General features: G+C 46.8%; 1 protein-coding gene across 1 annotated transcript; it reads right to left on the bottom strand.

Moving 5' to 3' along the window:
- METRNL (meteorin like, glial cell differentiation regulator) lies at positions 1–24,781 on the bottom strand. The gene is made up of 4 exons (XM_074160223.1): positions 24,496–24,781; positions 18,313–18,701; positions 1,688–1,747; positions 1–956 (listed from the first exon to the last, which is right to left on the bottom strand). Exons 1-4 carry the CDS (start codon positions 24,606–24,608, stop codon positions 640–642), a joined length of 879 nt encoding a protein of 292 aa, XP_074016324.1. The 5' UTR covers positions 24,609–24,781; the 3' UTR covers positions 1–639.
- Positions 24,782–26,665: the final 1,884 nt, after the last annotated feature.

The raw sequence follows: 26,665 nt of genomic DNA, 5'->3' as shown, positions 1-26,665 counted from the left end.
CGAATCCAGGGACCTTTATTTCTCTGGAATGGAAAGAATTTGCCAGCCTGGGCAAAAAATTGCAGGCGGCAATTGTACATTCTTTCAAATTAAAAAAAAAGAACACACACACACGAGTTTGGCTCCATAAATTTCTGTCATAAGAAACAACTTTGAATTGTACACCAAGCTTTTTACAAAGCATCAATGTTAAGATGGTTTACTGTGCTCTACCACGTTCTCGGCCATTTATACAGAATACGCCATTCCAAAATGCTACATCAGCTTAAGACATTTTTAAAAATTAGTATTAAAAAGATACAAAGGCATGTTGGCTTTCATTTGGGTTTTTTATTAAGACATGGGAGTCTTCTTTGTTTGTTTTCCTAAGGAAGTCACTAAAAAAATATAATAACTTAATTCGTAAGGACAAGATTGGTTAAAAATCCAGCCTTGCTTGCTTGGCAGCCTTCTCAGCTCGTACCTCTGTTGCTTCCATTAGTCTCCCAGCACGGCCGGCCGCAGACGTGTCCTGCGGGGTCTCAGCCTGCACTCCAGATCTCTCCATGCTCTCAGTTACCATTTTTGTTCAGTTTTCACCGCGGCCAGGAAATATTCCCAGCCAAACGCTAAAAGCGATCTTCAGCCAAACAGGGGGTTTCAATCGGGGCCGATCTCGCATGGGTTTAGCCCTTTGTCTTTTGCCTCTTTGTACATCCTTTGGAAGTCTTTAAAACGAGGGGCACAGCCTAACCTGGCCTCCCCAAAGTGCATGCGTCCCGTGAAAAGGAAGTCTCCGTCTCCTGGTTTCACCCCACACTCCAGCAGGGTCTTTATTTGTCCTCGCCAGTTCCCACTCTCCCCTGTGAGCTGAAAGACTTTGCTCTTCTGCCTGTACAGTTTGCTGACACCGACGTGAATTATGGTTTCTTGCTCTTCTGCCTCGTTCGTTACATCTTGAATGGAGCCTCTGATCACTGGAACACAAAAAGGACATAAGGAAGAGTCACCCAAAACCTCTCTGGAAGAACCAGGTCCAAAACCTCAGCCCCACGCAACCAGACAGTTCAAGGGGAACTGATTTCACGACAGCAGCCCCAGTTTTGGACCTTTGCTATTTTTAGAGTTAAGTTTGTATCAGTAACCTCCAGCATATATTTGTATTTGTTACAGTTTATATTTGTAGCCTGTCCAGCAAAGGGTACCCACATATTCATTTAAACACAAAAATAATCACATAAAAAAATAGCATCAATCATGATAAAGAGTTCTAACGAGAAGATACATACTTAATGCTCCCTGACAACGTACTTTCTGTTCTCCAGCCATTACAGGTACCAGCTAATATTAATTTCCCCTTTAAAAGGGGAAGCATAGAGAATTATTGAAAGTTTTGGTCTTTTGTCAGCAGTCCATTTTAGGGCAGCAAGTAAAGGCCTCTCCTAGATGCAGCCAAGTCTTTGAACTTCTACTTCCATTGTGGCTGCCAGGTCATTCTCTGTCCACCCTGGGGAAGTGCCAGCTGGCACGTGGTTTTGAGGTCCTTCACACCATGTCCTCCTCCCTCTCCTACACACACAGCCCCTTCAGACCGCGTTTACTGCTGGTGGAAGTTGCCAAGGGTAAGTAGGTGCCCATCAGTGTTTATGGATGTCACATTCAACTGAGCCACCCGGGGGGAGAAGGGAGGGGGGAAGCAACAACTCACCAAAGTCACTAGTGCAGACAGCCAAGAGGACTTCTGTGTCACTGCATGGTCGGCAGGGAGCTGGGGATAAAGGGTCAGAGTTAGCAAAGCACTAAATAAATAAACCAGTATTTAAATTAACCAAAAACAGGACACACACGCGACATGGAGACAAGTGGTCCAAAGAGCTGCCAGGCATCAATAACACTACAAGAAACGGAGGCTAACCCTAGTCTCCATGAGATTTTTGTATTAAAGTAGGAATATGGACCTCTTTATTGCTCCTGCTGGGATATATTATCTAGCAAACACCCTACAATCTCGCTGTGCTTATGCAAAATATGTTTTGATACTGGGTGCATTTGCAGCCTGCTCTGCTGTAAATTCAAAGCTCTCGGAAAGGCTTTGAAGATCATGTGCCTTTTAAACTCTGATGGCAAAGCTTCTTTCTTACAATTTCTATCAAGTGCTGTTGGGCTATTTCACAAGCCATTTAGTCTATCACCACATCAAAGATCCAGGAGGTTACAGAGTGGGGGAGGCAAAGAGGGAAGGAAAAAAAACCCCAGCGCATGTGTTTGAGGGCGTCGAGGCAAAGCGGAAACTCGAGCCGGTATCTGTTAGAGCTCAAACAGCACAAAGACCATTTCCTGTACTGCTGGAAACATTTGGATATCAGCGCTAATCTAATCAATGCAAGAATGTGGCTCCTCTTTGTACTCAGCCAGCTATTTCTGAGGAGAAGGTACTGTAGTTGCAGTACAGATGTTTCTATAATACCCTGTTGAGTTCAGGAATTTGCTTACTATCGGGGTCTGCCCTGCCCAGCGACGCTAATTAAGTCTGTCCATTGGTGGCCCAAGGATCAGAGCCCACGTCTTTCACGGGATGTCACCATGAGGCGGCACTTACACATCACTCGGAGAAATGAAAACCCCTCAAGTGTGCTGCTCCGCCCGGATGAGCAGAGGCAAAGCCTACGGCAAAGCGGGGCTGGAGACCAGGCGAAGCGTTGGAGCTACCGCTCATTTCATCACACAGTCCACCATCAAACCCCAAGCTGAAGCTCCCCCACTTCGCCCCACCTCCCAAAATTTTAGGGTTTTTTTTGAACCTCAACATCTGAAAACACTTAGTTACCAGATTCTCAAATAGTCACACCCTTCCTCTCACCCCCGCGTGCTTCCCGGAGAAGTTTATCCATTGCACTAAGAAGGAGATTTAAACTAGTCTAAACAATGTGTAGCTGGTGCCTATGATGCTCAGCTATTAACCTTCCTCTGTTAGACAGCACAAGCCATCCTTTTACGTAAGACACGGCAAATCTCTTATTTTTTCCAAGGTCCCAGAAAGGCAGTGATCCAGAAAGAAGGATTATTGAACCAAATCCACTAGATTTGCTCCAGTCAGATGATTAATACACAGTGTAGCACGCTGTTTAATAGGATTAAAGAGAATGTAAAATGCACATTTCTGGGCAGGGATATTTGAAGGAATAATTCAAGACGGTTAAAAAGCCCCAAAAGAAGAGGCAAGGAATTGGCAAAATAGTTTTGTTAAAGCATCTGGATCAATGGGGCATTTCTATTTAGTCGAGCCTGGATGCCTCCGGGACCTTCAGAAACAAGTCAGCCTTTACCACCCTCTTTCCCCCCACATACCATTTCAGCTCTCTTTTTTTGGAAAAGTTTGGACACTGCTTAATATCAGATAGACCCTGGACATAATTGGAGTACTATAATAAATTCAGTCTAAAGATATTTTATTTTTTAAACTCAAGAGATTTTGATTAGTGGCTAGACCAAACATCCAAGTTTGATCTGACAGAGAAAATTATATTAGTCACATAACATCCTACTCTGGAGTCGTTTCATTCAAGGCACCTACCAAATTCATCCAGGACAAACACCCCTTTTCCCCAGCCTCCCTCTGCCCAAACCAGGACCTGAGTGAGATCAACCAAACGGAGGGAACCTGCAAACCAGCACAAATCCTACCGCAATTTCACATGGACAGAAACTCTAAAACAAAGCACAGCTGATGGACATCCTCAGAATCCACAGCGGGATTTCAGACACTGGATTTCAGATATTTTGTTCTGCAAAGATCTAATAATAAAAAGGCATCTCAGCCTTTTTAAGTCTGAGTGAAAACAGTCTTGGTTTAGACCAGACATCTCTGTAGTTCGTCCAACCCCATCAGAAAATTGAAAAAACCAAAATGACTAAGCCATTTTTATTCTCAGGAGGAGTGCAACAGAAGCAACAGCATTAAAGATGAAAACCAAAATACTTTAAAAGTGGTTCCTTCCATTTAAATAGACTGACACTGTAATAAATCAAATGAACAAATCTCCACGTATACACAGAACCAAATCATTTTAATTGTGGACTCAAGGCAAAATCCGGCATCCTTTTTAAATGCAAAAGGAAATTAAAAGTGCTCAGCATTGCTCACACTAGATCATTACTTAAAACTTACTTCAGATCCACGCTGACTCACAGCAGTTTGGTGGCATGCAAGCTTATTTAACAACCATTTACCACCACCCATCACTGCAATACCAGACATACAAAGAACAGAAATCCTCTTCTGTGGAACAACTCCCACATCTGCATTCACAGAGTATCAAATATATCTTGCAAGTGGCAAAAACAAGGTATGCAAGCACAGATGGAAAGCGAGTCGTGAAGGATTACTGCCGAGGTAAATGGACCATTAAAAAGCAAATAACATTCACTGGCTACAACCAAAGCTTCGTTCCTACACAGTCTCATAAAAGAAACAAAATCCTTAGGAGGAGGCAATGCCTACACTTTCTTTTGAATCGCAGCCATTAAGGAATCTGTGTGTTTACACCACAAGTTAGTGATTTTAGCTGCAGCTCAGCACTCATTCACTCTGGAATCGGGCAGCAGGTGTTCTCCTCCAACAGTAGGTCCAAACGACACGCACACCTCAGGCTAAAATGGGAAGCATCCTTATAACTAAAAAAACAAAACAAAACAAAAAAGCACTTCACTCATGCACAGCAGGTGAAGATGTTCATTTTCTGGGGAAACGGGCCCGGTTACTAAACAAGACGGCTGTGTTTGCCGGATGCCCGGCTCCCTGGGGATGTCTCGAGGGCTGCCCAGGTTCTCGCGTCCAAAAGCAAGTCTATGAACTTGCAACAACAACAATATCAACGTCAGCTGCTCTAATTCCTTTAAACTCGATAAGCCAAAGAGCCTTAATTCATACAGCAGCAGGGGAAGGGTGAAAAAAAAAAAGGAGAAAAGCAACGTTTTATTGAAGCCCTCTAAAGCCCAGATGCCTATAACTCAACCCCACCGCCGGTGGCATAAAGCCTGCATTGTGCACGTCGGCTGCCGACTCTCCTGGGAATGCCTTTGATGGATTTTGACAGTATCCTGACCTGAAGTAACCTGAGGCAGCCCTCTCCCTGCATCCCCCCGGTCCAGTGCCTCCAAAGGCCTCTCTATTCACCTCCCCACAGAGGGAGATGTAATTACATCATTCCTCACAAGCCAGCAGTCATGTCCCAGCTGCTTTGAGCGATTTGCCCTCTGAACCTGATGTTACCGAGGAGGACGTGGTGATACTAACAATAGACTGCACTTGTTGGCCAACAGCTTTGTCGAACATGTTGCTGGTCCTCTCCGCGGGGAGGCAGAAACGCTCAGGAAGAGAGAGGGACATGCCCTGAGGAGATGCCATGAGCTCCAGAAGGTCCTCAGCTCGGCCAGCACCAGGGAGTTGAATTGTCTAGAAAGGGTGTCCTCCAGCACTGGGGATGGATCTAAGTGCACCTTTAGTGCTGCAGTTTAGCACGAGTCTCCTCTGCCTCGAGAGCTGTGGGTAGGTGTTGCCGTCCTCTCTCTGCACATACACACACACATAACCTCAGTCCTTCCTCCTTTGGTTTGCGACACTGGCACGCAACCCTCCTCTCCTCTGAAAATAGGAGACGGGGGTTACTTGAAGGGCCATCGTCACGGTTTAGGATGACAGCTCCCTACAGGACACGTTTGAAGTGAGACATGCTGGCTCTGGCTGCAAGCGTCACAGAAACCACATGAATGGGCCTGATCTTCTTTTGAAACATTTGTGTTTCAACAGCCATCCACGGGTCCAACTGACCTTACCTTACCCCAAAACCAGCTTCCAAACCGTAAGTAATAAGTAAGAAGTCTCCTCTGGCTGTCCTGAGGTTTCTCAACACGCTCCACAGCTTCATAGCTATCAAGAAGACCAGATGAACCAGGCTGCAGGTCTCTACACACTGTCCCAAAGCTCCACTTACTAAGCCCGAAAGACCTTCTCCACCCACCCTACGTCTCTGCTGAACATACATCACTGCTCCGGCAGCACACACAGGAAGAGAGACACCCTTTAAGCAGAAGTGAAAATGTTTAACACAAAGTAATTGCAGAAAACCGCTTTACCGAGGAATACCCTTTGGTTTTATTAAGCAGCTCGTATACACGTGCGGTGTGGTAGAGGTGAGGATGGTGCGGGAGGGAAACATAGAGCTGGTTTATCTGTGCTTCCAGTTTCCGTGGCATGCATCACCCACACGTTAGCATTTCTGAATAATCCTTTGAAGAGCAATCAGACCTTTTAAGTACCAAGAGCTACTGAGGAGGCCCAGGCAGGGTTGGAGCATTATTTTCTGTTAGTTCTAAGCTTAAATCTTTTGATAAAAACAAGTAGTTTTTTCTTTTGCACGCTCAGCAGAAGACATTCAGAAGTAGGTCTTGTTGCAGACCAGGCTGATTTAAACCGAGCCAGCCCATACTGCAGCACCTCAAGGTGTACCAGTGTGGGGCCAGAGCAGACCCATCTCCTGGATGAAAGCTCTCAGCCTGACATCAGCATTAGTTCATATGGAAAAAAAAAAGAAACAACCAAAAAAAACCCCAAAAAACCAACCACCCACACCCTTAAAATTCTTGCTGGCAGCTCTGCAATTGTACCCGTACTGGAAAGGGCATCATAGGATGAGTCTCCTTCCTGGAAACACGAAGTACAGACTTCTGCGAGCAGATTATAAAAATAGAGATGTGGTTTCTCCAATGATGGTGCATTTCTCAGTCATTTTTCTGAGTCCTAAGCAGAAATGACTATGTTTCAACTGATTACTGGATCAGTGATTCAGCTGGGAGACAAAAGAGTTTAAGGGCAACCATCAAATATGCAAGAAAAAACAAACACATCTTGCCCTGATCCTGCTTTAACTAATTAAAAATTAGAATAAATCCTTGTAATTATTTCTTCCTAAGTTTGCCTAGACTTCCTCTCTGGAGAGGCAACACTTCTGCCATGGAACAAACCTCTCACAGCTCATATCCCAAACAAAAGGACCTGCTACTTTGCAGTGGTGGTAGACAAAAATTTGACAAGCACTCTGGTCTACCAGGCTTGGACTAGTCATCTCCTCTCTAGATATACCTTCAACTTTCCTCACCCCCTCAGAAAGCTCTTCCTGAGCAAGCCAAAACAGTATTCAACCTCAAAACACTCACAACCCCCGCACCAAAACACCGTCTAAACTACATCAATGCATCTGCAGGCCAGCGCATCTCAAATCTAAAATGAACAAGCGAGCTGGGAGCTCAGGCCAGCAGAGCTGCATCCAGCACACCTGCACTTCCCATAGTACCTGCGGCCAGGCAGAGAGGGAAAACGCGGCCAGATGACACGGAGCATCTCCGCAGCTGGGCTGGACGTTACTGACACCCAGTCACAACACACAGAGGAGCTCTCTCATCACTCTTTTGTTTTACAAGGTTTTCCTGTCTTTGGATGGGATAGGATTACAGGGCTTTCTGCAAGCACTGCACTTTTTCCAGCGTGTCAGTAGGAAAAAGCCAAGTCAGGGAGCAAACACCGGAGTTGGACTCGCGCTACTCCCAAGCCCCTTGGCTCAATGAGCCTCGGACAAGGGAGCCGAAGAGATTGTGCTTCTTCAATGAATAAAAGGTTAATGCTATGAATAACTGAGAGAGTTTAGTGCTCTTCTGAAGGCAGAAGAGTTCAGCCCCATATCTTCTAGAAAGTTAATCTGAGCCCCTGTGCTGAGCAGAAAAGGCAGCTCAGAATAAGGATCACGAGCAAAGATACAAAACTCAAAGGCTCCCTTCTTCTATGGCCAAAACACAGCCAAGATCTGGTACAGGACAAGGTGGTGATTCAGCAGCTGGACCAAAATCGTGATGCTGCAATGGCCGTTCTCCCCAACTTCTTTACGTGAAGCAGGGATATTGGTGATTTTATCTCTTCAGAAAAGAAAGTATTAGCTCCAGCTCCTTGCCTTAGCTTGTTTCCAACACTCAGTTCAACTTGCACATATGTACAAGTTTCCAGAAGTAGCTCGGAAAATATAGACACTGGCCAAGAACAATTTAAACCTGCAAATAAGCTTAATGAAATGCAGACTTTTATATGCTGTGGCATGGATTGTGCCAAGAGAATTGAGTTAATACCACTTCCTTCCTGCAAAGAAAGAATAAAAAAAGCATATTGTAAACCTCACCATTAGAGATGTGATGACCTTTGTGTTCTGAGAAATGTTAAGACAAGAGACCATAAACCAGAAATTTATCTTTTCACAGAAATGTCTTCCAAGAGGGTATTAAAGTCCTTAAGTACCAAAGAAGACTATTTATGTAAACAGTGTGAGGAAGAGATTTGGTACTAGGCAAGCTCCATTTGCAACAGCTTTCAAAATGAAACTTGGCTCAGCAGCCACAGAGCACGTAAGGGTCCTCTGGGATTGCAGAGTCAATGCCTTTTTGCTGTTCCAAGATGCAGCACCCATTCTAACAAATGAGTTGAAAGGTCACCTACAAACACAAACTGTCATTTGTTTTTAAAAAAAAAAAAAGGGGGGGGGGGGGGGAACACAGAGCAGTTTTTATTCAAGCAGCATTAGACACTATTAAACTCTACCTCCAGGTCCATGCATGAGCTGCATCAACCCAGGAGAAATTACGAGAAGTGTCACATCTTCGAGACACTTCTCTCCGTCCCACCTCCTCTGGGCTACCTATTGCTCCATCAGGGAAAAATAATGCCTGTCCCAAACACCGTCTTCCTCCCTTCCCCACCTCCCCCCCTGCCCCCTCCTACACAGCTCAGTCTCCATCGCTGCCCCGACCCTCTCCAGCCTCTCCATCCCAGCCCTGGGCTTTGGGCTCCCAGGCTGCCGTGGCAAACCCAAGTGCTGGGGTGGGCAGGGATGTAACGGTAACAGGGTCAGTGCCAGCTCCCAGCCCAGCTCCTACACTTACCCGTTGCATCACCAGCACTATAAAAATCCTCGGTTACAGTCAAGCCTGCAATGTATTGTGTCCAAAAAGCCCTACTCAGCAGACCGGCTTTTCAGTTAAATTCCTTCTGTCTGAATTGCAGCGGAAAAGAGAGTCCAGCAAGCAAGAAGTGTTTCTGCAACTGAACTAGTCCCCATTTCTGTGCAAGCAGCATTTGCAATCATCTGCCATTTCTTTGCTTTCTCTTTCCCCCTTCCTAACGGCAATTAAAGAGAAAAGCAGGCAGCAAGGTAGCTGCCGGGAATGTCTCCTGCTGTATGTGCACAAGATATCAATATAAAGCCATAAAAGAAGTATCTATTTGTTTATCTCACAGAAAATACCTCTATCCTTCCTCAAACCTACCACTGCTGCCCAAGGGGGAGCAGGAATGGGAAGCGCTGGGCAGGCGCAAGGATGGATGAGTTGCTGGAAGGCAGAGGTGCCTCCAGACGGTTTAGGGGCTCTTCTGGTCTCCTCTGACCTTGCAGCTGGGGCAGGACCTCTCTCTCGGCTCCCCACAAGAGCCCAGGCAGCTGTAGCATCACACCTCCACGCTGCCCATCTACCACCAGCAGCACAGAACCACAGCAAATATTTCTACTGACTCAAAACCCACAGAGATTGAGCGCTTGACTCATTCCCTCTAAAATTCACTCTGAAAATACGTCTTTTTTCTTCTAAAGAAAACATCATTCCCAAGCCTTGTAAAAGCACACACTGATCAGATCTAGGAAAACATAGTTATAAAGAAAGTTTTGTCTTGTTTAGTTCTGTCTCTGATAGTGAACAAAACACTCAGCTGAGATGCCATGCATCATAGAGGAAAATGAAGAAGTAAGGTGTTTTTTACCCCCGTGCCCTGGAGAAGCTGTGCGGCCAGGCACACGGCTCTGGGGCCAGAGCTTCCCTCTGCCCCGGCCAGGGCTTCGGGAGAGGCTGGAGCCAGCACCTACTGCCAGGCTGGGTACCTGCCAGGGACACAAAGCCTTCCCTCCCTCCCTCCCCACCACCCTCCTGTTCGGTCCGGTCCATTAAAGCCTCCTATGGAGCAGGGGAATAGAATTAAGTAACAAGTGGCTGGTTAAAGTTAAACCCTGAGAGTGGAGTAATGACAGATCAAAGATTAAGTGAGTTTAAAAAAAAAAAAAAAAAGGAAAGGAAAATAAAAGACTAAGGAAAAAAAAAGTAGCATATGTGCACTCACATCCACACAGGTCCTTCTTCCTGTTTCTAGAAATCAAATTCTTCCTGGTGTGTGGGAGAGCTCTGAAGGAACAGCGCCAGTTTTTATTTTAAAACCACATTTATTTGATCAGCCTGTTCTTGAGGCGGACTGTGGAAGGGGTACATCTCACGCAGTGAGGTGTTCAGTGTCGTAACACTGTTCAGTTAACCCCCAACAGAGTTACCTAGGGTTTTCCATTTGTAACAGGTAAAGCCTTAAGATATATACAGCTTTTCTTACTTAACAGCACACATTTCTTTGTCATATCAAGATCATTCCATGGTTCTACATAAGCCTGGGCTTTTCCGCCCCCCCCCCTTTTTTTTTTGTGTCTTAAATTTCTCACATCCACTTACACATAGATGAAGCTGGTGCAAAGCTGCTAACAGTTCTGCTGGGGCAGAGGTGCATCCTAAACAAACAGGAAGGATCCTGGGGGAGTTCAGGCAGTGGAGAGCCAGGCCAGGCTCCGTGCGTGTATCCCAGCACTAACGACCACCACAAACGAGTAGGACACCAGGGTTTCTGCCTGTTGCAGGAGTCAATGCCCAAATCCCAAACAGGAGTCCAAGCGGTGCAGAGATAGCCGAGGGGGGACCCATACAACCCATACCAAAAAACCCCTTCCACAAAGGTGAATCAGCAGCAGACGTTAATGCTGGATCAAAGCTGTGTGTCGTACGGCAGCAGCTTTTTTGACCCAGTATTAAACCACCCAAGGTCAGATTCAGCAAATCACAGCTTCGGGCCCAGGGTAGCTTCCAAGTACCCGTGCAATATTACAGTCTATATTTTTTGACTTCTACAACAGATGAAGGCGAAAGAGATTTTCTCTCCTGCAAATCAAGGCCCTAACACAGGAAAAACCTGGCCCATGTTTCAGTGAGTTTCTTATTCCTCGGGGAAGGTGGGGGGGCCGGCAGAGGAATGCGGTTCCCCCGCCCTCCCATCCTTTCTTTAACTACAGCCTCAGGAATTAGCAAACTAAACAGTTTTGCAGAGCGAGCACCGAGCATTATTAAAGACTGCCAAGCAACTCTGTTGGATTGCAAATCTGTTTGTGGGACTATCTTCCGCAGTACATAAAGGTCAGAGCAAAGCAGAGCCCCAGCTGCCCGGACAATACACCTGACTGCTTATTGGTTTTGACTGCCCACTGAGTTGAGAAATAAGCTAACGGCATTCGTGGCCAGTCTAGCAAAAATAAGCTATTTTCTTGCCCCCCCCTCTCCCCTGCAGCTGTGTATTTATCATTGCAGCTCCATTGTCACCTCCTCTGCCCATTGCAAAACCAACTACTGTCCTGGCAACGTCAAAGGGCAAGCAGGGCCAGAGGAGACTGCTGTCAAACTCATTTTCTTGGGAGAAGGAGACATTAAATTAGGGCATCCCTCCAATTTTGCCTTTTTTTTTTTTTTTATTATGGTGAACGCTTCTCAGTTTAAAATTTTTCACCTTATTGAGGCTCAGATGCCGAAAATGTCACCGTTGCTCAATTTAAGAACACATAAGAGCGTGCGCATTCCCCAAGCATCAGAACCGCACTCATTTCACACAGGAAGAAACGCAAAAACTTTGCTCTCAAACTCTTCCCCCCAGTCAATCATTCGCTGCAAATCTGACCACTTTAGGCACATGAATAATTAGAGCAGGTTTCTAGCTCCTCAGAATTAATCCCACTCCACGTTCTGTTATGCAGCAGCCAGCCTGACCAATTTAGGTGTTGATCCATGACACCCAGTGCAGTGATGTGCCCTCAAAAACTACCTTAAAATGTGCTTTTTCAAATACATATAGGGTTAGGGAATGCTGTTTACTCTTTTGTAAAAAGTTAGTTTGTATCTAGTTTTGTATCATCCTTTACTATAGGAAAAGACATGAAAGTTACTACGGAAATCCTTCCTGCAAGGAGGGTAAGCACACAAAAAACTATTCAGAAAATAACATGTATTAAAGCAGGAGTGTCAAAACGGTCCATTACAAGGCCAATAATTGAAGTATATTTTGAACCGCATGTAAGGATGCTTCCTGGTGTTTTTCTCTTAAAACTTGCTGCTGACCTTTTAGAGAGAGAAAAAGCATATAAAGCAGCAGCAAACCTTTAGTGCAGCAGAGAGACAACCTTATGTGCCACCAGGACCCCATGAACTCAGCCTTACAGAACAGATCCCTGGGCTTTGCTGTGCTGCTCGTTATGAATTTCACCAGCAAATCCTGCTGGGAGACGTGGGACATCAATTCTGTTCTTCTGTGCAAATCAAACCAGACCACACTCAGATTTGCTTTTTCCCCCTAACACGGCTTAACCCCAAGAGGTATGAGAGTTTTATCCTGTGCAGAAACCATGGGGGAGGAAGACAAAGCAAGCCATTTTTCTCACCTCATGGTGGGTATTGGAATATAGACCGCTGCCAGCCCTGCAGCTCACAGCGGTGCTGCCACCCCTGCCACAGAGTGTGGTGCCAACATCTCAGATGGTCACAATGACTCAAGCAGAACCTGTGCTAAGCGTAAAGGTCACGGGGACTTTCAATTTAAGTGTTCCAAGTGCCTCTTTCCATCACCTCTTCTGCAAACCCTGGTGATGAGCACAGCGGGGACCAACGGCGATTTCCATACTGCAAATACCTTGGCAGAGAACGGGCATGCCACCCTAAGATTCCTGCTCACCAGCTCTGGGACAAAAACCGTGAATGTTTCCACTCCAACAAGAAGTGAAAAATACACTAGCGTGTCTGCTTCAGGCTACAAAGAATCATAGAATGGTTTGGGTTGGAAGGGACCTTAACGATCACCAAGTTCCAACTCCCCTCCCATGGGCAATGACACCTCCCACTAGACCAGGTTGCTCAAAGCCCCATCCAACCTGGCCTTAGCAGCTCATTCAGCCTCCAAGAAAGAACAAAAAATACTGGTTATTGGGGAGCAACCAGAGGAAAGCATGAGATCAGGAGCCCACAAGCTGCGATGGCAACAGTGCTCTGAGAGAATACCTGCTGAGATATGGAAGATTGGTGCCCCACCTCTGCCAAACCCAAACTGCAATAAAGATCTAAAGTTAAGAGGGGTGCTTCAAAAAGCCATTTGTTAGTAGAAACACTGGCATAGCCCAAATTCTTATGAGCTTTCTTAATTTCCAATCTGTTTTCTCAGGCCAGTGAATTAACAGCAGACAGGAAATAGGTGAATACTGTTCCTAATTAGTTAACTGGATTTATCCAGTTTTGCCTTGTTTTTCAGATACCCACTTGAGCACTGTACCTCCTATCTATTAATATTCTCAGCCAGGTACCCAGCATTAATAAAGAAAATGTATAAAACAGTTAATAGCACCTGCACTAAGTTGGTAGATGCCATCAAGATAAAGGGACATTTTTGTTAAAGTTTGACTTCTTTACTACACAAAAGTGGGTGGGTAATGAAAGGGCTTTCAATTTACCTCCTGAGCTCTAACAACCAAATTACAGACATCTCCATGAGTGTGTAATGGGAAAAGCAAACTACACACCTTACATAAAGCTGGAGCCAGAGCTTGGATACGATGCTCTTGAAATAGACTTTAGGTAACAAAATAAAGGTTTTTGGTGGGAGAGAGGGGAGAGGATTGACCTCCCTCTCAAAAACGTTAGGGCAAATCTACAGATTCTTGTTTCACACTAGCTGAGCAGAAGCTGAAGAACTTAAAAAGCCAGTGACTCTCAAGGGACCTCCACACTTTTCATAGGAATTTAATCCAAGCAGCTTGCTGTGCTGCAAGGCAGACCTAGACCAGGCACACAATCCACCACAGCTGAGAAGCTCATATGGGTCATCACCTTCAGAAAACTTCTAGGAATTATATGGCCAAACAACACTTTTGCCAAAACTTCCATCTACTTGCCAATACAGGCAGCGCAGCAGAGACCCAGAGCATTTACTTCCAGCGCAAGCAGAAAAGATTAGAATCAATAGAATTCAACACCTTAAACAAGTTCTGCTGCTTCTCAAATGGCCTTGGGCCAAAATGTCACTGTGCCTCAGTTCTTCAGTTGGGCAAACACCAAGGCTTCAGAGCCTTAGTGAGCTGAAGTTAAGGGACCATCGGTGCGGGTGGAATCATATAGGGCTGCAATCCAAAACCTCACCTGAAATCAAAAGCTCTTTCAGTCACCCATCACTTCAGGCATCAAGAGGAGAACGCACCCATCAAGGTGTCTGAATTGCCAAGGTGACCCTTCTTAGGGACTACTCATAGAAAATAATGACAAGTGCTGTAGAACACGCTTGCCTTTGCTCCTCTTCCCAGCTTAAGAAACTACAAACCCCCAGAAATGTGCTTTTTTGCTGGTTACTATCACAGTAAAAACCATCCCACACCAACTTTCAGCAATCTGAATTAAAACCTATCAGTACACTACAAATACCTCCCACAGTTAGGGAAGCCATAAAAGAGTGCAATAAGGCAGACTCAGAGCCAAGAAAAGGGTTAACCCCCCCAAATCTGGAAAATTTTAAGGCTGCGCTGTGTCATTCAACCTCCCGGAGAAAAGGGAAAGGCCAATTCAGAACCTGTGTATGTTTTCTGCTGAATTATTTGCTAGACCCTGATTAAGTGGGAAAGAATGACTGTAAACTAATAAAACTTGAGGTTTTCTAATTAAACCACAGGCACCCTGCCAAGCATTGCTGATTTGTTGATGCACCCTGCAATGTCAGGATTCTGAGGACACAACAGGTCATTAAAGTCTTAAACAGATGACTTACACTCTTTAATCAGAGCTGGGATGCCAGGTTAGGCAGAGAGAGTAAACTCAAGGGCAGAGTACAATAATTATCACCAGGAAACAAACACACCGTTTAGCGAAGTGGGGAGAAGTTGTTAGCGAGTAGTTATTGCACAAGGAAAGGGCTGGATTTCTGAGCCCCACACCTGGGTCTTTTATGATTGTCATCTCCTCTACCCCGCAATTTCAAGAAAATAATGCAAGTCCTTCGCCCTCAGACGCAGCGTTAAGCGAGGTCAGGAAGTGCACGAGCCTCCTCTGCCCAGCTCTGCCAGCACATCTCAGCCCCCATCCGCAGCAGCATCTCGCTTCTCTGTCACCTCTTCACACCTACTGCCAGCTCAGCCCAACTCCGTCAAACTGCAACTCAAGAGAGAGATGCTCACTTGGTTTTTTTTCCAGCGTGCAACAGCCAAAACAGGGACAGAAGTGTGCTCGGAGAGAAACGCAGAACCTTAAACCCAGTTTTCAGCTCCTTGAAGGTCAGCACTTGCCTCTGGCTGGAGCCTCCTCTCTGATGAAGAAGTCACCAGAGATTTCAGTCAACTGACTGGAAACTTCCCCTCCAAATGAACTGCTCAGTAAAATGCGTTTCTTCGGAGGTTTCACAGAAATACTAGAAGCAGCTCCAGAAGAAAGAAGGTCCACAAACTGCAAAGACCCCCAGATATATTGCTCTATAGAAGCCTCACAAGGCAGCTATTTGGCAGTTTCCCCAGACATATTGATATTTATAGGAGAATAAAAGTGCTCATCTGACTGAGTAGTGGAAAGAGTCATGTATGGCATTTTCATCGTGTTTTCACCCCCCGCCGCCCCTCCCCAGAGTCTGGGGATCCAAAAAAAGGCAAGAGAAATCATTTAAAATACAATAGAGATCCCTAGTTTGCCCGGAAGGCTCTGCTGATGAACTATTAAATAGCTTCTTCTGTCCAAACAAGACACTTGGAGCGTGAAGCAGATAGCCCACCACATTGTTTTATAGGAGAGCACTGAAATTCAACCAGTGTCTGTCACAGCTGAGAATACAGCAGTCACAGAAAAAGTGATTTAATATGCCTATCAAAGAGGGAGGCTGTAATTGGATTCAGTCCTCAGTTTGACTTCTGAAAGTCTCTGAAGAAAACTCCCATCAGCTTTTAAAATCTCCAAGATTTTACGTGGAATGAAGAGCACTTCATTCTAAAAACACAGCAGTTCGTGCCGGCTTGTGATGCTAAGTATGCCAGCCCCTTGATTTTAGCAAAGCTCGGCATAAATCTATGTGCAAAGTAAAACCACCAGGGACGAGCAGTATTTCTCACATACTATTTTACCTATACAAAAAAGCAATTCCAACTTTTTTTGGAAAAAAAAAAAAAAAAAAACCACATAGAACTTTTCTTGGTAAGTTGAAGTGACTTATCGCTAGCCTGCATGCGTCTCCATCCTCACAGCCCGTCAAAGAAAGAAGCACTGAATCTGGGAACATTCTCCAAATAACTGATTAAACAATGTATTTAATGTCTTCTGCAATGGAATTTTACTACATAGCTAACATTCAGCGCAGCATATTCATCCCTGCAGAAATGATCTTACTGGGAAAACAGCTCTGCAGCAGATGCCCTACTTCATCTGCAGCAGTCGTACAACGCAGAAGGAAGAGAAGTCTGCTTAAAATGCAGAACCTTCAGTATTAAGCTACAACTTGCACACATGGCAAGAGTCAAGAAGGAAACTTCAATATTTGAATATTTGTGTTTATAGATTTTTTTGTTTTAATGGCAAACACGCCACCTATCAGTTATTGGGGTTACTGCATTAGCCCTCAGCCAGCTCCTGTCTCGCCGAGTTCAGAACTGTTCACCTCAGCCCAACTAAGATCTGTACAAAATAAAAATGCCACATCTGAATTGGCGTGCCAACATCTAAACGCTAACAGGGCGGCGAGTATGCACAAATATACAAACATATGAATCCAGAGTCCTGTCGTGGAAGGGAGCCAGGGAAGGGGAGAGGATGGGACTCCAGTTCTGCAACCACTTATCCCAAAGGGGGACGAGGGATGCAATGCCTAGCAGATACAGCTGCAGTTTAATTAGCCACACCACCGCTTATCAAGTAGCATCTCAGGCAAAGCATGTGGCATCACTACCGCAGAATCTAGGAGCCTACGTATGGTGTCTTAGGCTCACTTTACAGGGTTTTTTACCCAAATGTGCTCTGAGGACTCTTCTCCCCTGCTGCGGGGCTGCCTTCACTCCCGACCGTTTCAAAAGAGAAATCTGGTTGCTACCACGGTCTCTCTTCTCAAAATCCCTAAACCTTGAAACCTCCCTACTCAGTTGGGACAAACTAGTCCAGATCTGCTATTCCTCAGGCTATTGTGGAAAGCTCCCCTCCCGGGTTTTGGGGATAAAAGCTAGAGGCAATCCTGAATGCATGAGATGCATGAACCAGATACTGCCTATCTAAAGATAACTTCCCCTTCCCCCTGTCATCCTCCATGAATACTAGTTTTTCTTCTTCTCAAACTAATTGATTAGCATAATTAGGTTACACCTAGAACTATTCTTCCCAAATGGCATTTAGCTTGCTATTTAATATCAGACTTCACAGGCTTGTAAGCTCTTTCAGAAAGTTTGTCCGCTCCCCCTTCCTACAAGCTTTTCCTTGGTGTAAAATTCCTCCCTACAAAACTTGCTTTTCATAGTGGTTGAGAGAGAAGACAACGCCGGCACTGCAAAAGTATTGTCATGGTTTTGAAGAGTGCTGTCGTGGCACAGTAATGCTCAAGAGAGTGTAGTAGGCAGAGCTGAGGAAGGAACACACCATTTTCCTTGGTTTAAGAAAAAAAAAAAAAAAAAGCAATAATTAGGTCAGCAAGTAACAGTAGGTTCAGAGGGAAAAAAAAAGAAAAAAAGGAAAAGGAGTTCCTGCTTGTTTAAATGTTTATTATTCAAAACATGCAGCGGGGTCTTAAAAACTGAGTTAAAAAGTATTTAGAAAACTGTTACAGCAAGGCTTGGAAGCCCAGTTCACGCTGGAGTTCACTGCAGGGTAAAGCCAGCTCCTGTGATTCACCCCACGCCTGCAAGGGGAGAATCGTTCACAGCGTAGCCCTTAACAAATCATTTGGAATTCAGCTTATGTTAACCAGCTTCCAAAAAACAACAACAACAACAAAAAAAGAAAAAAAAAAAGAGAGAAAAAAAATCAATTCTTCCGCAATAGCCTGTTTATAAAACATGTCCTTAAAAGCACATGAAATTCAGACCCAACCACTTTCCCACTCACTCACGCTGCCATCTGTTATGCATCCAATACAGTACGTGAAAATATGACCAATATGCCAGAACTCACCAGAAACTGTGTGCAAATCAGATGCTATCCCCTTGTTCATCAGTTCGTACTGGAAGCCCGTAATCTTCCTGCTAATGTCCTGCTGAGGAGTGGCCTCAATAAACAGCCCCCCCTGATCATAGCCAAAGCAATAGACTTTACTGGGGCTGCGATCTCCATCTCGGACCAAGAGTTTCAGTTCTCCAGTTTTTTCCAAATAAATATTTGCTCCTGCAGAGTCCTTGAACGGCTTTATGCAAACAGTCAAATGTTTGTAAGAGGCAGGTGAAGTATTGGGTCGCAGGTTGACTATGAGTGCTCCCGTGGGATACATCCACTCTATTGACCCTTCAGAACAGCGGAGGTAGACCTGTTCAACATCCTTCTTGTGAGACTCGTGAGTTAAGCCACTGAGGGAAGAAAGAAAGAGAAAGTTAGAGAAATGACAGAGCTAGTAATGTGACTGTCATAACCTCAAACCTTCAAAGACCCACATCAACAAATGCAGGAAATCTATGAGTATTGAGTATTAGTCCATCCAGCTCAGCAGCAGCCAGAAGCGCTTGCCTCTTGCAAGACTGCAACCTTAATATTACAGGACAGTTTTAAATCATTTCCCAAAAGAAAAAGTCAAACCACTAGTGATTGACTTCAAAATTAAATAGGATATAAGCACATGATCAAAAGCAATTAAATTACTACAGCCTCAGTTACTGCCCATCAGCTGAGCTGTGGCAAATGACTTGGCGCATACTAAGTAGGACACGTATGCTTGAACTCCCTTCCTGGTGGCTTAAACCAGCATGTTCTCCAGCCTCGCAGATTGGACTCCACCTTTTGCCGAGTCCTTTCACTTTGTTCCCCTTCCAAGTCTATATTCCCAATGGATCTGAAACTGGGAGGGATGCCAAGCTCACCCTGTGAACTGGAGCAAAGGGATGCTCTGGGTGCTACCGATACCCTCTGCCCCAGCTGGGCAGCCCCAATCTCCAAACTGGGAGGTAAGGACAGAAGACACTACACTCCCCACTCACAGCTGGGGAAACATTAAACTATGCTGCCTACTTTTGGTACGTGTACCATGTTCCCCCACTTCTCCCCAATAAGAGGTTCAAGCCTAGCTTAGCCCAGCTACGACGGGCTTTGAGCAGACCCACAGCTATGGGTGTTCAGCAAAAAAGAGAACATGTGGCCAGCTACTATTGCTGGGGCACAGGGCCACCATCAGCCCTGTGTTCTTATCCAGCACCACAGCAAAAAATTAACGCCCCAACGCCCGTTTTGAGGGCTGGTGATCACAGCAATGGGACAGGAGAGCAACACAGGGATCCCAGGGCCAACTGCCGCTGAGAGGAGAGCAAACTGCCATGGTTAAGCAGGATGACTAGTAGATCCTCATGACTCGCTTGCCCACAGCCTAAACTAAGGACAGCTCTAAACAACCCTTGCTGCCTGTCACTGATGCTGGACCAACCCCACAGGTTCCTTACCCAGAGTGACGCAAAGCACTAATAAGACATTGCATGCTGTAGGCACCCCAGTTAAAGGAAAAAGTTGTGGGAAGCCTGGTTTATTGGTTACAGTATTGGGCTTATTAGGCAAAAATCCTTTGGTCCCAGTCCCTGTCCTGTCACAAACCTATTATACGAGTATGAGCAAATCACTTCACCACCAAGCTTGTTTCTCCTCCTACGCCTTGCGTACCTAGTTCCCAAACATAAGCATCTTTTATTCTGCGCCTGTGGAACACCACCCAAAATGAGACCCTTCAACTCAGCTCACACTTTGCAGTGCTTTAGGAAACCTTTACAACATCGCCACTTGCGGGCAGATGAACCAAGACAGGGAAAAGAAAAAAATTAAAAAGGATTAAGTGACTCGTCTGAGGTTACACAGGAAATCTGTGGTAAAGAACATATTTTAGTACAGTGCAAGTAATGACATCAAGATCTGGTTTCTCAACAGAAACCTCCAAATACACAGCTCCCCACCCCAAAGATATATTCAGGTGCTGAACCGGGTTTAAATTCAAGTCAGCATTTAGAAAGTAACACGAAGCCATGTGTAAAAGAAGGGATAAAAAAACCACCCATATGGTTTGCATTTACTGTTGATGTGACTCATTATTGTGAGTGTCAGTGTGACCCATTTGATAGAGGTTACATGAGGAAGCTTAGAAAAAAAAGTTATATTTAATAACAATAGTGCCTGCAAACATGTGCTTTTGAATAATCTTGAAAGCCACATCAAGAACACAGATGAGGAGAAAAGAGGGACAAGTTTTTGACCTTTAGTCTCTTGCCCTCAAATTCAGTAGTACTTAACACATGCAGGAAACTTAACTTTCAATGGGATATTTCAAGTTGACTGTAAATCCACATCTGGTCCACCAAATCACTTTTCACCGCAGCATGCGCATGATGCCACTCAACAGAAAACACAGAAGTCTGTTTATGTGCAAGCAGTGAATAAGTAAAATTAAGGAGTGTAAATCTTACCCCTCGGCAAAGGGGCAAAAAACCTACCCTCACACATCACTTGTTCCTACTCAGGACATCAAAACAAGCTGCGAAGGTTTTGTAGGACTTATATCCTGGCAAATTCCACCCTGAAGCCTGGGTGCTTAAACAAAGGGAAGATACCAGCGGCAAAACTCTGAACTCATGCAGTGAAACTGCTGTTGCAAGTGATCCCAGTAACACTGAGGCAGTGAATTTCTGCCAGAGAAAAAAAGCCTTAGCACTCATTTTGTTCAAACGTTCATGCTGTTCAAACAAAAAACAGGGTGGATTCTGAAATTATCTTCTGAAAGCCAATTATATCCCACAGGCAAGAGTGATGCCATTAGACAGATACATCAAGCACAAGTACCTGTACGCACTAAGCCTTATAATAAAGGATGACTCAAAAGTTAAGCAGATTTCAAAATACATGCTCCCATTACTTAACAGCAACCACCATCATCCAGTAAAACCTGTCGCTTTGCTTTCCGTCAAAATGAGATGTCCCCACAATGAGAGATGGTTTAATGTCATGTTTAGTTCTCACTAGCCAGTCATCAGACACACCATATCCACAAAATAATGGAGGTCCGGGAGCCTTTTTTTTTTTTTCCCCAAGCTCATTTGAGTTTTGGGGTTTTTTTGTTTTTTTAAGTATATGGCGAGGAGATAGGGCAGTTGTTTCATGGTTACAGTGATGGATGAGCCATCCATCCTCCCTTTCAGAGGCGTGCTGTTTATTGGGGCTTACTTCTACTGCAAGTACTACTTCCTCATACCAATCCATGAGGGCATCCTGAATCACTGCATTTGTCTCCTCGCTCTTCTCCCTTTCCGTTTGCGGCCACCCCCCCTCTGTCTGCCCTGGAAGATCAGTTACGGTGTCGGGGCAGCAAGATGTTATGCTGCAACGTGCAACAGGTGTTATGAAAAGAAAAAGGGAGCTGGAAGAATATTCACGCTATCTGCTTTAGCTATTTGCTTTATTTATTCTATTACAGATCCCCTGAAGAGCCCTAGAAGCACCTATGTCCTCCCAGCACCCCTCAGCGAACGCAGGGAACTGTCGCTCCTAATTTGGCTATCTAATTAAGGGTGACAAGCTAGAGAGCACTGAGACTTCCCCAGAGCACCTGCCGGTGCAGAGGGCAAGATTGACGGACATTACGCAGCCACATCAGAGCTGAATTCTTCCTCCTGCAGTCAAAAACACCAGACTAGCATATTCTTAGCATGTCACTGAAGCGCTTTTGCCCAAAGCATCGAGAGGTCATTGCAGCACAAAAACCTGAAGTTACAGCAAGAGTAACAGCCAGACACACACCATAGCGAAGTTTCTCTTTTCTTCTGGACAAAGCTTTCCTGGAAATTGTCTGTGAAGCTATTTATTAAGATGCTGCTATGGCTTAAATTGCAGGTGTCAAGCTGTGCATTGCATCAGATTTCCCTGGAAGCACAAAGGTGGAATTCCTATAGGAATCCTAGTGAAGCTCTTCATACTACTTGGGGAAGTAAGCTGGGCACTTCTCCACAAGCTAATGGGGAAAAAAAATCATATCCAGAATATTCTGTTTTTAAGATCATTGCTTTCAATATAGACATGTATAAAAGGTAAGAAAGCACCTTCAGACTTACTGTAGGAGATCCCTAGCCTCTGAAATCTGCCTGCGCAAGACAACCTAGAACTTCTCCATGGGAAGACAGATTACAGTTTGGCATTCCAAGTTCACAGGTTTTTCAAAGTTAAGGTAAAAACATCACATGACTTCAAAATGTTATATTCCACATAAAAAGACCTTTCTGACCCATATGGCTATTAGTATCCACACTGAAATATTTAATTAGATGGTATTTACTGGTTCATCAAATTACCTTTCTTTTCTCCTTAACTGCTAGTCTTTTAGGACAAAGCAGATGATATTTGACAGCCTTAGGACTGCCAGCATTTCTGATGGCACCTGTTTGCTACCAGTAAGGCCAAAGCCCGCCTGGTTTATTTATCTCCTCCCAAGACTCCTGTCCACCTGGACTCCGGGGCTCTTGTCACGCAAGCGAAAACACCCAGACTGAACAGTGCATGCAAGAAGGCAGCTCTTCCTTCCCCGGGCCTCCAACAGCATCATCACAAAGCTGTCACCGCTTTGGCTCACAGGAGCAACAACAGGCGAGTGAGTCCAGGCTTGCGTCACCAGTTCACCCCAAACTTACTTACAGGAAATGATATTTCACTTCCCCTGCCAAAGGATCACCCCCTTAGCTGATACTCAAGGTATTGCTTATTCCAGCCCTGCTCAGGAGACATGGGTGCTCACTGCTTGCTCTAAGAAAACAGGACAAAAATAGGAACCGAGCAGGACAAGACTACAGGGGATGGTCACGCTGTGGTACCCTGTGGTAAGGTCCAGGTAAGTACATGCAGCTAGGATAGGCTGCTTAGGGATGAAAGCAGGTACAGCTTGGAGGGGAGGTTCGTAAAGCAAAATTATACAATTAGTAGTTTGCCACAGAACTAAAAGGTTTGCTCCCTATCAAACAGAATCTCCTTCAAGTGGATTCACTGGGATTAACTACGCATCAATTGTCAAGAGTCAAAATGAGTTCAGAAAAACAGTAAATACCAAGTATCTGCACGTTTCAGACAGTAACAGATAAGAAATTGTTATGTTGAAAGTCAATCCAGCTGTTTCCCTGCTTTGAGTTTTCCCTACTCCAAAATACCCTACTGATCCAAGCCGGCCAAAGTTTTCTTTTAAAGAAAGTCAGATCTGAGCAGAATCTTAGAGTCAAAGCGTTTTACTCTCCAAGTACAGAAAGCCTGACCCAGCAACACTTGCTTGTTAGCCGAGTCGCTTTTTTAGAACTATGAACAGCGGAGGAGGTCACAGACCCAACCACACACGTTAAACTTATTACAAGCAATTAAAGGAAAGATAATTCGGGAGATAAACACTTCAGAACTGGAGAGCTTTCACAACCAGCGCAATTAGAATAGATGAGGAGCGAAGCCGCTCTGCCAGCCCCCGCTCCCAGGGCTCATCATCACCGCCATCTCCGCGGGACGAAGTGCGGGATACCTTCCCGGGAGCGGGGAGCGACCCCGGGGGCTGCGGAGGGACGGGACGGGGGCGGCGGGGGAGAGCCCGGCAAGGCAAGGCAGGGCAGGGCAAGGTAGGGTGCCCAGCCCCGGGCAGGGCCGCCCGAGCTCTCCGCAGGTGCACCGCATCCCGGCGCCGGTCCTCGCCGGGGGAGAGAGACCCGGGGCCGCCGTGTTCACCGGACGCGGCCGCCTCCGCGGAGAAGACGGTCGCGGGGAGAAACTTCTCCGCGGCGGACACGGCACCGCCCTCCTCCTCCTCCTCCCCAGCCCCCCGAGCCGGGCAGAGGGGAGCCCAGCCCGCCCCGGCCCCTTCATCCCTCCCCCGCTCCCGGGGCCGCTGCCCCGCGCCTCTCCGCGGCGAGCCCGCCGAGCGGGGCCGGCCCCCCGCGGGGGGGATGGAGGCAGAGCCCCGGCTCTCCGCCTTGGGCCGCCCCCCTCTTCCTCGAGCCCCGGCCGGGCATCGCAGCGGGAGAGCTCTCCCTTTTGTTTTCGGCACCAACTTCTTCCCCCGACGGGGCGGGGGATGGACGTGGCGGGGATGGACGTGGCAGCTCCCGCTTTCCCCCTCCCCTCCTTCCCCCGGAGCCCGGCGGGGTCTCGCCTCACCTCCCCTTCCAGTTGCACAGGTCGCTGGAGTACTGAGCCGCGGCTCCGCCGCCCAGCAGCAGCCGCAGCCCCAGGAGCAGCGGCAGGAGCCCGGCGGCCGGGGGGCTCCGCATGGTACCCCCTCCCCCCCCCCCCCCGCGGTGCGGTGCGGTGCGGTGCGGACGCGGTGCGGTGCAGGCGGCGCGGAGCGATGGATGGGCGCAGCGCCCGGCAGCTCGCCTACATGGTGGGGGCAGCGGAGCGGCTACCCCATGCCCGGCTCCGCGCCGCTCCGGCTCTGCCTCTGAAGCTCGCAGCAGCTCGCTGCGGGCTCCCAGCTGAGGGGCGGGGAGCGGCCCTGCCTCCCCGGGCCGCCCGCCGAGAGCCGGCTCCTCCTTCCCCCTTCCCTCCCTCCCTCCCTCCTCCGGCGGGGCCGGCACTTGCTGCGCCAGCAAAACGCGGCGCCGGATCGGGGACCGCCGCCGGCCCGGCCCCGGGGGTGGCCACCGCTGCGTCCCCGGACCCCTGCAGGTGGCTCGGCCTGCGGCGGGACCCCACCTCCAGCTCCGCCTAGGATGCTCTTCGGGCATCCCCCCCCCCGTCCCTGCACACCCCCGGCCGGCCCGGGGACAGGACTTTTCGTTTGGCCCGAAAAGTCTCCGGGTACGGGACTGGGGCAGTGATTGTCCCCCTGTACTGGGCACTGGTGAGGCCACACTTCGAAGTACTGAGCCTCGATGCTGTGTCCAGTTTTGGGCCCCTCACTGCAAGAAAGACATAGAGGGGCTGGAGCGTGTCCAGAGAAGGACAACGGAGCTGGTGAGGGGTCTGGAGCACAAGTCCTGTGAGGAGCGGCTGAGGGAGCTGGGGGTGTTCAGCCTGGAGAAAAGGAGGCTGAGGGGAGACCTTCTCGCTCTCTACAGCTCCCTGAAAGGAGGGTGTAGCCAGGGGGGGTCGGTCTCCCAAGTAACAGGTGACAGGATAAGAGGAAATGGCCTCAAGTTGCACCCGGGGAGGTTTAAGGATGGATATTAAGAAAAATTTCTTCACCAAAAGGGTTGTCAAGCCTTGGAACAGGCTGCCCAGGGAAGTGGTGGAATCACTATCCCTGGAGGTATTTAAAAGACGTGTGGACATGGTGCTGAGGGACATGGGTTAGTGGTGGTTTTAGCAGTGTTAGGTTGATGGTTGGACTCAATGATCTTAAAGATCCCTTCCAACTGGGATAATTCTATGATTCTGCACGATGAAGGTGCCAGTGGTGACCCACTGCCCATCCCCAGGCATGGTGGGGTGCCAGTGGTGCACCTCCCTGCAGCAGGTTACTCTGCCCACAGCAGCATCGTCTCCTCATCTCCACCTGGACACGGTTCCTGAATGGATGGAGGCTGATAACTTTGCTGGAACCTCCTTGTGTCACCACTTACCAGGAAGCACTTGGGACTCAATCTTATTTGTAAAACTCTCCAACACTTAATGACTGCTCTGGATAACTCCTCGTCTTGTTTAATGTCCCTGTTTATCCCATAGTTGACTTTGGATACTTAACCCTTGGTGGCAGAGAGCCTTCGGCAAGAAGCCAGGGGCAAAGAAATTCCTTCTGGGATGCGAGGGAACTGCAGGGGGTGAATCCTCCCGAAACCCAAACTACCCAGGTCAAGATAAAGGGGGCAAAACCCCAAGATGTGGAGAGGGGGGAGGAGAGGATCCCGCTGCACACAGACTGCACTCCCATACACCAGGACCCACATATTTCTTTCAAAGAAGCAACAAGGGGGTTGAGATTGATATTGTACATCCGCAGATAGGAGAGGGGTTAAAATATTTCCAGATCACCAGGTTTCTTAGTCTCCTGTTGTTCTTTCAAGTGTCTGTCAGGCAGCTTTGTTAAGGGCACTGCACAGATTTTTCTAGGTGAGAGTTCAGGGATGAGTATTAAACATTTACACCCTGTTCACAGTTTGGTGTGTTATCCTCGTTTGTACCTTTTAAAACACCTTGCAAAGTGCCTCGGTGCTGTCTGGGAGGATCCGATGGCTAAACCAGGATATTCCAGTTTGGAGTGCTTCCTGCCTGCTTCTGCACCCAGGATTAAATCCTTCGCAGTGTATCCCCTTCCATTTGTGGGTTTAGCTTTTCATGTCGTTTCTGTTTGGTAAATTACAGGTACTGTTCTGTTGATTATGAAGTA

This window comes from Numenius arquata, chromosome 17 (assembly GCF_964106895.1).
Source record: "Numenius arquata chromosome 17, bNumArq3.hap1.1, whole genome shotgun sequence".
NCBI classification, from domain to species: Eukaryota; Metazoa; Chordata; class Aves; order Charadriiformes; family Scolopacidae; genus Numenius; species Numenius arquata.
The sequence above is the reverse complement of the archived record's forward strand: the minus strand, read 5'-3'. Positions and strand labels throughout refer to the sequence as shown.